This window comes from Coregonus clupeaformis, chromosome 24 (genome assembly GCF_020615455.1).
Source record: "Coregonus clupeaformis isolate EN_2021a chromosome 24, ASM2061545v1, whole genome shotgun sequence".
Taxonomy (NCBI): Eukaryota; Metazoa; Chordata; class Actinopteri; order Salmoniformes; family Salmonidae; genus Coregonus; species Coregonus clupeaformis.
Window position 1 is genome coordinate 34111090 of NC_059215.1, and position 10697 is coordinate 34121786.

At 42.5% G+C, this 10697-nt stretch overlaps 2 protein-coding genes across 8 annotated transcripts in view; one reads left to right on the plus strand and one right to left on the minus strand.

The window, feature by feature from the left end:
- LOC121538261 (DENN domain-containing protein 2D) overlaps positions 1-2492 on the plus strand; it is a 40157-nt gene extending 37665 nt beyond the window's left edge. For all 5 annotated transcript variants that reach the window (XM_041846117.2, XM_041846115.2, XM_041846116.2 and 2 more), the window contains 4 exons: positions 1064-1114; positions 1304-1385; positions 1866-2111; positions 2336-2492. In XM_041846117.2, the coding sequence (XP_041702051.1) occupies positions 1064-1114; positions 1304-1385; positions 1866-2111; positions 2336-2403 (447 nt within the window). In that variant the 3' untranslated portion in view covers positions 2404-2492. The remainder of the gene's footprint in view (positions 1-1063; positions 1115-1303; positions 1386-1865; positions 2112-2335) is intronic.
- A 290-nt stretch (positions 2493-2782) lies between these two features.
- LOC121538263 (DNA damage-regulated autophagy modulator protein 2) lies at positions 2783-10607 on the minus strand. 3 transcript variants are annotated; one of them, XM_041846122.2, is made up of 8 exons: positions 10017-10607; positions 7099-7234; positions 6407-6474; positions 5176-5318; positions 4692-4869; positions 4244-4320; positions 3789-3881; positions 2783-3448 (listed from the first exon to the last, which is right to left on the minus strand). In XM_041846122.2, the coding sequence occupies exons 2-8, from the start codon at positions 7227-7229 to the stop codon at positions 3326-3328; spliced, it is 813 nt and encodes a 270-aa protein (XP_041702056.1). In that variant the 5' UTR covers positions 7230-7234; positions 10017-10607; the 3' UTR covers positions 2783-3325. The 3 variants fall into 3 exon arrangements, with proteins under 3 accessions (XP_041702056.1, XP_041702055.1, XP_041702057.1); XM_041846121.2 differs by lacking the exon at positions 2783-3448 and having other exon boundaries at positions 3455-3881; XM_041846123.2 differs by lacking the exons at positions 2783-3448; positions 7099-7234 and having other exon boundaries at positions 3455-3881.
- Positions 10608-10697: the final 90 nt, after the last annotated feature.

Below are 10697 nucleotides of genomic sequence, written 5' to 3' on the forward strand. Positions count from 1 at the left end.
GAATGATGCAGCGCCCCCCTTAGGCCAATTGAGTTATCGCGTGTGACTAACACATTTCAGTTCATTACTATAGCTCCTACCTTAAGCCAATCAGTGTAATTTTGTCAATGCCGGATTTCTATGGCAACACGCATCATTCACCCAAGTTTCGTCAGAATCGGCCCAGTGCTGTCTGAGATATCGCATGTGACTAAGGTACGAACAAATGGGCGGAGACAGATCCACAGTCCCCTCCACGACTTCATCGTGGGGGACAATAACACTACATAGGCTACTAAAACGTTGTCCGAGATGGTAGGAAAAGAGGCACGGACAAAACAATAAAAAGTGAAATGCCTTTGCTGAGGGGATATGGCATGTCTTCTCGGAGCCAATCAAATGCGAGTGTTAACAGCCAGCCATTAAAACACAAAAATCCAATACTGAAGTTTTCCAGACTTTCAATAGTTGCGTCAACGAGACGAGATTTGGAAGGATGGCCCTGTGATTAGATTTTTGATTAGATTTATTTTATTACCTAAACACTTAAATACATAAGAATCATAACAAAATACGGCTTTCACCTCGTCACACTACATAAACAATACACTTCTTCTCCCCAGGCTTTGAAAATAAGTAGTGAGACTACAACAAAGTTATCACAATACCAGTTAAATGTCAAACATTAGAACTAATGACATGGGCCCTTTCCAGAAACAACACCTAAACCCCTTGTATAGATCTGAAAAGATTGGATAGAAGTCTGCTATCCTATTTGACTTAAAGCACAGGAAGGGCCAAGGGGTAGGGGCAAAGGGGTTGTTCCTGGATCAGACCTTGGCTCTATCTGAATGTATCTTTCCTTGATTCCTCGCCTCCTTCACAATGTATTGGAGGAGATGGTCCAAGGTCCCTAGCCTCGGACCTCCTCCAATGCATTTTGAGAAGGAGGCGAGGAATCAAGGAAAGATTAATTGAGAAAGAGCCCCTGAATGACTGGATGGGAAGTTTGTGAGTCTTGGTAGTAATAGTGATGGATTGGTGTTGGAATACTGATTTGTAGGGTCTGTTTTCCCCAACACAGCTGCTTGTTGTGGACTTGTCAGAGGATAAGGAGGACACTTTCCTAGTTCGAGTAAGTGACTGAAATATGTCCTAAGTTTACCTTTTTTTCCTCTTTTTTTTAATCACATTTACTCACATATATGCATTGTATGCTCTTTTGAATTGAAATTCCGTTTATTATGTGTACTGTTTTGCACTTAATACTATGGGAGAAATGGGAATTTTGCTTTGTCAGACCATTAAATATTCTGTTTTATAGAGCGGAGATGAGAAGTCTATTCTGCCCCCTAAGCTCCAAGATGAAATACTGCAGGCACTAAGAAATAGGAAAGAAAAAGCCAGTGAGTATATTTTGATATCAGCCTTTGCAACAAATGCCTGAACAAATGTGAAACGGGAAACCGCTTTATTTCACAATTGGAAAATAGGTTTTCCGTCAGATGTTTTTGCAAGAGGCAAGTGTTGCATGGGGTATTTTATTTATTTATTTCAGATTGTATTGCTATTTTTTCACCTACAGTACCGCATCAGGTGTGCAGATGGCCATACTTTGATGAATACATAATTTTAATTAACTGTAACCATTAAATATAGATTGTTTATACTCTCTTTGATACTTTCAAAGTAATGTGAGGTTTAGGAAAATTATCATGTCATCATAAGATACTGGTTGTTCGCACACAAGGTGAAAGGTCAACGTGATGCCTTACTATGGTACTATAGATCCAGAGTGTTATGGCTCACGAGCACAGCCAAATAACACCTCGGTCGGAGCCACCTGGACTGTGGCTAAACGTGTGTGTGTACCATTTCCCACGCAGCTGTGGAGGAGCTGAACAGGGTGGTCTCGGAAGCCTTCCTGCCCTTCTTTGTGAAGACTGTCGGCCATTTTGCCTCATACGTGACGCGGAAAGGAAGCGGGCAGCCGGGGGTGTTTCAGAGCAAGGCCTTCTACAAGGCCATTGAGTCCAAGACCACGCGGCACTTTGTCAAGAAGTTCCTCCAGACCCAGATGTTTGACCTGTTTATCCAGGAGATGGAGCAGCAGCCAGCAAGCCTCCAGCAAGGTGAGAAGGCCCTCTCGCCTCTGGGGCCCCCTAGTGTGTGTGCAAGAGAGAGAGCTTTAATACATACTTGCATAACATGAATATTTGAAAGCTATATAAAATGTTAGAAAATATATCTAAAGTTTAACATGGGAATGAAGCTGGGTTGTTCTTCTGGGATAACATGCCTCTTGTTCGCTTATCATTAATTTACTCATTTATCATCACCCCCTTGTTTTTTTCAGGAATTTTCCACAAAAAGATTGTTGAATACCAGGAAAAGAAGAAAAGAGAGAAGGCGAAGAAGAAATAGTATCTTGTGAATACACTGTAAACGAGGCTATGATATAGAGTAGAAGGGATTTACTGTAGATGTGTGATAATAAAATAGATTTTTACAGATGTACATATTGGAAGTGAATAATTTGTATTTATAGTTTATGTATGAGGTTGTGGGTATGTTTAATGTGCTGCTACTGTATATGACAGATGGTTGACAAGACTACTGGTTAGATGTTTTGTCAGAATGAGTGTTAGGTTCAGATGGTGACAGATTTTTGAACCCATGATTTAGCAGAAAACAATTCTAATAAACTTTGAACTTTTACTCCTACTTTCCTGGTTCAAGAAAGCTGTTGCCCAATAAGTGTGTGTGCACAAGAGGTCACAGACAGGGAAAGATTGCCATCAGCTATGTTGACAAGTCATATTAACAACAGATTTATTTGTAGAAAAGTACAATACCAGAAATAAAAAAAGTTATGCAAACTGTACAGTACAGATAAGTCAAATCGTAAATCAAATCAAAGTTGACGTGTCACGCTTTCATTAACATTTTGACCCACTAAATGTCTTTAGAAATATCTTTAGTCATGTTCATTAGGCACCAAATGGAAGAATACTGACTGAAGCAGGGAGGGACTGCCTGGACTGGTCCAATAAGGAAACTAATTTTTCCATTGCAAAACATTTTCCATTGTTTTACCTAATGAACACAACAGTTGTTCAGTCAATGAAGTGCTGAGTCTCCAACGGCATCATCTTGCCTCCTTTCCTTAAATCACAGGCCCCAAATCACATGATGGGTGAATGCATTATTGTTCCAACATATTCAATCATTCCACTTAGCAGTAAGAGATGAAGAAAGGAAGTCATTTCAAGGCACAGAGATAGTCATGTTTTTCCTGGGGTGGGACTGCAGTGTGGCCTCCATGCTACAGAAGGGGGCAATGTAGTCAGATGCTCCCAGCCAGCAGTGGCGAGTGCTCTCCATGGTGGATATGCTCCCTCACGTCATAATGGGTGTAGTCGTACAGGTGATTACTCTGCATGACAACCTGCACCCGCAACTGAATTTTCTGGGGAGCAAAGAACATGAATGCACCTGAGACCTCTATGGTGAGAGGCCATTCAATCCATCTTCCTTGGTTGATGAAACAACTGAGAATGAGCTATAACATTACATTTACATTTTAGTCATTTAGCAGACGCTCTTATCCAGAGCGACTTACAGTTAATGAGTGCATACATTTTCATACATAAATGTATCACATTCAGCTCTACTCATACAAATGTAACCTTTCTACATTTGTTATGCAAAACAGATCGGAGAATGAAGTCTTGCAATGGTAAGTGTTGTGTATTTTGCTTTGCCATTGGTTGTGAGCAGAGAGAGAAGGGATAGCAGGAAGACCGTACCTGGAAGTCTCGGATGTAAGTGAGGAAGAAGCAGATAAAGGAGAAGGCCAGAGACCACTCAGCCACGGCACTGACCAGATGGGCTGTGTAACCCTGCAAGGTATGGCACCATTGACCCCAGAAGAAACCATTAGAAACAAACTCAAACATAAATCATAGTCTCTTATATTACCTTTAAGTTCAATTAGTAAAATACCAACCAATATAATATGCATTGTTATGGAAATTATATGGGACAAAGCCATATTACAGACAATATATTAACAAGTAAAGGATTTCCATGTTCTAGTATTTAGTAGGAAGTAGCATTCCTACGTACTTATGTATTTGTACGTACTTCACATTGTACTTGTGTGCTGGACAACAATCACTACATAGAACAAACTATTGCCACTATTTCCAATCTTCTAGTATTTAGTAGGATCACAGAGTAGAGGACCCTGATGTTTGCCCACCGTGTCCCCTGGTCTCCAGCGTATTTTCCTGTTCACGTCTGGTAGGTTATCATACAGAATGGCTGACGACACAAACGCTGAGAGAGAGAGAGGGCGAAAGAGTCAAGGGCTAGAACTGCAGCAGTGGAAGATGTAGTCATACTATTGAGGGACAGATATAACACTTCATCAATATAGTATCAGATTTTAAACTAGGACTGAGTCGGTTTCCCCAAACCAATGAGCATGCTTTTTAGTCCAGGAGTAGGCTTAATATGAGCCCGGGTAACTGGCCCTGCAGGTGGTCCAGATGTTCCCAAAATGCAATGCTTTTCCATGGTCGTTTTCAACAGAAATCCATTCAGTTCCCACTGTTATGTCCCCTTCTAATGTGTCAATGTCTGCAACTTTCCTTTGTACACTGCTCTGTGTGTGCGCCAGAGAGTCAGACTGGTATGGTGAAGGATACCGATGATAACGCTGGCCATTGTCCACAGCCCCACGGCGGTGCGCGCCCATAGGATGTCCCGGCCGTGGAAGCGAGGCTGCATGTGGTATGACACCCCCGTCTGAACCAGGATGTAGAGCGCCCCGCAGCCAAAGGTCAGCCCCGCCCCCAGCAGATGCACTGACATGATGGTGGTTTTCTGCAAAAGGGCAGCGGTGACAATGCATTTCATACCCGACCCAAACTTTCACATGTTCCAGAAGGAAGAAAATCCAGGGTATTTGACTCAAGAGGTGAGAAAGAAGGAAGGGGAGGGGGCAAAGGTGATGTGCCCATCATCATTCAGAGAAAGTTGAGGAGTTGAGAACACTGAAATGTGTGTGCTCCTTCTCAACACTCACATCTGGAGCTTTCGTCCGATTCCAAATCGAGTTTGATAGGTATTGGGTATTTATATAAGAGGATAGTTATAATGGAAAAGTGGGGTGGGCAATGCTGTATGTACCTGGAAGTTGGCGACGACGCACATGCCGACTGAGCTCATGATCCCCAGGACCAGGCCAGCACAGTTAAGTCGATGCAGTTTAAGCTCGCCACCTAGTGCCAGAGCATGGACCTGCTTGTATCGCACATAGACAGTGGCTACACCTGCAGGGTCAACCACAAAGGGATGGACACAAGATTAATGGGAAGTGTGTGTTTTAAAGTAACTGTCCAGTGTTTCCAGATTTCTATGAAATATTACCTATAATTAATTACAATGAGTGAAATAGTTTTCCTTCCTAAAAATGGTAAACTGCAATATGTTACTTTTTGGGTGACCTGACCAAATTCACATAGAAATGTGTGTTATAGATCTGTCACCCATCGAAAGCAAGTCTAAGAAGAAATAGATATGTTCTATGTGCGCTATTTCTATGCTTCCCGTTCTTAAGTTTTTGCGTCTTTTACTTTTTGGTTTTGTACCGAATCTTTAAGTATGTTAAGAAGCAGATTTTGTGTGTTGGAATGGTGTGGGCGTACCCCAACAACAGAATGTGGTGGGCGTATAAGAGTCATGAAAAATATTCATGCAAGTAGTCCGCTGATTGGCCAGCTCATCCATCCTCTATGAGGAAATGGCAAGCATTTTTTAAACTGTCTGTTTGAGATACAAGTTTGAGGTGGAGTTTGTTTTTTCTCCTATTTAATTTTGACCACAAATACGAGTAGAGGGTGATTCAACAACATTATTTGGGTAGGAGTTAACAGAATATTAACTTTTAAGTGAGATTTACTTTAAGTGACTCTTACTTGGTCTTTCACGTGTGAACCACTGACAAAAATACCCGCTTAACTAACTTAACTGTAGAGAAACAATGAAGCCACATAGATCACACTAATTCCTCCACAATCCCCTGCTAGGTCTAAAAGGGCCAACACATACTTTTTGCTTCACAAATAACATCCATGAAACTAGATTTGTATGTAGCAGTCATTTCATTGGCTGACATTCAAAGGCACTCTTTCTCAACCATGACATTTCCCTGGAAGTTTTTAACCTGGAATAGAATCAAGTCAGTGATCGTGCGGTGTGTTGAACTAGGTCACAGAGGAGACAAACTATCCATCCTGTAAACTGTCACCCACTTTAATATTTTCAGCCACTAAATTCTAGTGAGAGGAGTTTGCATTCCCCTTTTATTTTGGGACCACTTAACTATTATACCTGATATGGTGTGTCCATTTTGTTTTACCTAAAAAGGAAGAGACACTCAGCATGAACCCAAAGACGCAGCGTTCGGGAACCACGGCACTGGCATCACTGTAAGGAAACACACCCACCCATACACCACAATCACCTCTGTTATACACAGGACCAAAAGGGCAATTGCGTCACAAACATCTGGCAAATACTGTTGAAACAAGCCAGAAAGAAATGTCAGTTTCCTGTTGTGTACTCAAAGAATACTAACCGTTTAACCACATCCTCCATCATAATCTGATGTCTGAGTCTAACACATTAGTGTTAGTCTTTAACATTAGTCATTTGTCTTTAACAGTCATTTAGCAGAGGCTCTTATCCAGAGCGATTTACAGGAGTAATTAGGGGTAAGTGCCTTGTTCAAGGGCATATTGTCAAAAGTATCACCTAGTCGGCTCAGGGATTTGAACCAGCAACCTTTCGGTTACTAGGCCAACTTGTTTTTGCATTTTTCTAACCTTTTGGAAATGAAAGCTATTGGAATTGTCCTGTAATTATTTATAGCACAAACCAGAAGTGCACCGTCCAAAAGCATCTTATCTTCCTCTCATAGGAGCGAATCCTAACTTCAATTTATGTTGATTTTTCACTTAGTCATGCATTGATGTCAATGCATGACTAAGTGGAAGTTAGGATTTGCCCTACACTCTCTCTCACACAGGTTGGCAGGCCCTGGTCCAGTACCTGATGTAGGGAATTAGTAGGTCGACGTGGCCCAGCAGCACAGCGGTGACATAGCTGAGGACGAAGGTGGCCGAGGACCAGGCGACCAGGGCTGCAGGGAGAGCACATACCCCCCTCTGGAACCACCACATACTCCCTGGGACAGGAGACACAAATGCACCTACAGATCACATAATCATGTGCAAACTCCAAATTCCACTATTAATCAATGAATCAAACAGTCAACCTCATGTTCAAAAGCCCAAACACATACAGTTGATGTCAGAAGTTTACATACACTTAGGTTGGAGTCATTAAAACTCATTTTTCAACCACTCCACAAATGTCTTTTTAACAAACTATAGTTTTGGCAAGTCGGTTATGACATCTACTTTGTGCGTGACACAAGTAATTTTTCCAACAATTGTTTACAGACAGATTATTTCACTTATAATTAATTCACTGTATCACAATTCCAGTGGGTCAGAGGTTTACATACACTAAGTTGACTGTGCCTTTAAACAGCTTGGAAAATTCCACAAAATGATATCATGGCTTTAGAAGCTTCTGATAGGCTAATTGACATCATTTGAGTCAATAGGAGGTGTACCTGTGGATGTATTTCAAGGCCTACCTTCAAACTCAGTGCCTCTTTGCTTGACATCATGGGAAAATCAAAAGAAATCAGCCAAGACCTCAGAAAAAGAATTGTAGACCTCCACGTCTGGTTCATCCTTGGGAGCAATTTCCAAACGCCTGAAGGTACCACGGTCATCTGTACAAACAATAGTATGCAAGTATAAGCACCATGGGACCACGCAGCCGTCATACCGCTCAGGAAGGAGACGCGTTCTGTATCCTAGAGATGAACGTACTTTGGTGCAAAAAGTGCAAATCAATCCCAGAACAACAGCAAAGGACCTTTTGAAGATGTAGGAGGAAACAGGTACAAAAGTATCTATATCCACAGTAAAACGAGTCCTATGTCGACATAACCTGAAAGGCCGCTCAGCAAGGAAGAAGCCACTGCTCCAAAACCGCCTTAAGAAAGCCAGACTACGGTTTGCAACTGCACATGGGGACAAAGATTGTACTTTTTGGAGAAATGTCCTCTGGTCTGATGAAACAAAAATAGAACTGTTTGGCCATAATGACCATCGTTATGTTTGGAGTAAAAAGGGGTTGGCTTGCAAGCCGAAGAACACCATCCCAACCGTGAAGCACGGGGGTGCCAGCATCATGCTGTGGGGGTGCTTTGCTGCAGGAGGGACTGGTGCACTTCACAAAATAGATGGCATCATGAGGAAGGAAAATTGTGGATATATTGAAGCAACATCGAGACATCAGTCAGGAAGTCTACAAACCTGACCCTCTCAATCAGAGATTTCTGGCTCCCAGGTGTCTTTTATACAGATAACGAGCTGAGATTAGGAGCACACTCTTAAAGGGAGTGCTCCTAATCTCATCTTGTTACCTGTATAAGAGACACCTGTCCACATAAGCAATCAATCAATCAGATTCCAAACTCTCCACCATGGCCAAGACCAAAGAGCTCTCCAAGGGTGTCAGGGACAAGATTGCAGACCTACACAAGGCTGGAATGGGCTACAAGTCCATCGCCAAGCAGCTTAGTGAGAAGGTGACAACAGTTGGTGCGATTATTCGCAAATGGAAGAAACACAAAAGAACTGTCAATCTCCCTCGGCCTGGGGGTCCATGCAAGATCTCACCTCGTGGAGTTGCAATGATCATGAGAACGGTGAGGAATCAGCCCAGAACTACACGGGAGGATCTTGTCAATGATCTCAAGGCAGCTGGGACCATAGTCACCAAGAAAACAATTGGTAACACACTACGCCGTGAAGGACTGAAATCCTGCAGCGCCCGCAAGGTCCCCCTGCTCAAGAAAGCACATAAACAGGCCCGTCTGAAGTTTGCCAATGAACATTTGAATGATTCAAAGGAGAACTGGGTGAAAGTGTTGTGGTCAGATGAGACCAAAATCGAGCTCTTTGCCATCAACTCAACTCGCCGTGTTTGGAGGAAGAGGAATGCTGCCTATGAACACCATCCCCACTGTCAAACATGGAGGTGGAAACATTATGCTTTCAGGGTGTTTTTCTGCTAAGGGGACAGGACAACTTCACCGCATCAAAAGGGACGATGGGACGGTGCCATGTACCGTCAAATCCTGGGTGAGAACCTCCTTCCCTCAGCCAGGGCATTGAAAATGGGTTGTGGATGGGTATTCCAGCATGACAATGACCCAAAACACACGGCCAAGGCAACAAAGGAGTGGCTCAAGAAGAAGCACATTAAGGTCCTGGAGTGGCCTAGCCAGTCTCCAGACCTTAATCCCATAGAAAATATGTGGAGGGAGCTGAAGGTTCGAGTTGCCAAACGTCAGCCTCGAAACCTTAATGACTTGGAGAAGATCTGCAAAGAGGAGTGTGACAAAATCCCTCCTGAGATGTGTGCAAACTTGGTAGCCAACTACAAGAAACGTCTGACCTCTGATTGCCAACAAGGGTTTTGCCACCAAGTACTAAGTCATGTTTTGCAGAGGGGTCAAATACTTATTTTCCTCATTAAAATGCAAATCAATTTATAACATTTTTAACATGCATTTTTCTGGATATTTGTTGTTTTTATTGTCTCCCACTGTTCAAATAAACCTAACCATTAAAATTATAGACTGATCATATCTTTGTCAGTGGGCAAACGTACAAAATCAGCAGGGGATCAAATACTTTTTTCCCTCACTGTAAACTTCCGACTTCAACTGTATCCACACACACACACACACACACACACACACAACGTTTTAAAAACCCACACTTTCTCAACCAAACAGATTTCTACATCCTACTAGATGCACGATCCCATTAACACCATACAGTCCAAACCCATCACATAATCTCAATGGTGGTATCACTCACAGTAGTAAGCAGAGCGAGAGACTCAGGACTCCATTCAACGCAGCAAGAGCAGTATCGCTCCAGATAGACAGGTTTCAAGCGTGAGAAAAGTTGGTCGGTCTCTGTGAAACCCAGCTTTTATTAGTCCGTTGAAAACTGCTTTGATGGGAAATGAAGAGAACAGAACTGCGTGTGTCTGTTCCAGACAGTCTAAGACCCCCCCAAAGTCAGGACTTGTGACTAGTCTGCTGCTCTTCGCGCAGCCTAAAATCAGCTGACTCCAACACAGTGTGACTTTCATTTAACTGAGTGCTGGCTGACCCCACAAACACGCACGTGCCAAACACGCTTACAAAAAAGGCATACACATTATGACAAAAATACTCAATAACAATATCTATCCCTAATAAGAGTTTAATGATATTGGGGCAGTTTCCGCAGATACAGATTAAGCGTAGCATCTCCATCTCTGTGTCTGGGAAACTACCCCATTAAGGCACGTATGCATATGTTAAAACACAAGCAGTATATAACCAAGCTACACATCAAACCCGAAGTCTGTTTCCAATTATGCGGAGTCTGCCAAAAGGTCAAAAGGACCGCATAGCATCATTAGTCACACTTTGTCCATCATCACACTAGTACTGTAGAACAATATTGCAGAATACTAAAGAAGAGGTCATGATAGACATAAATGACTGC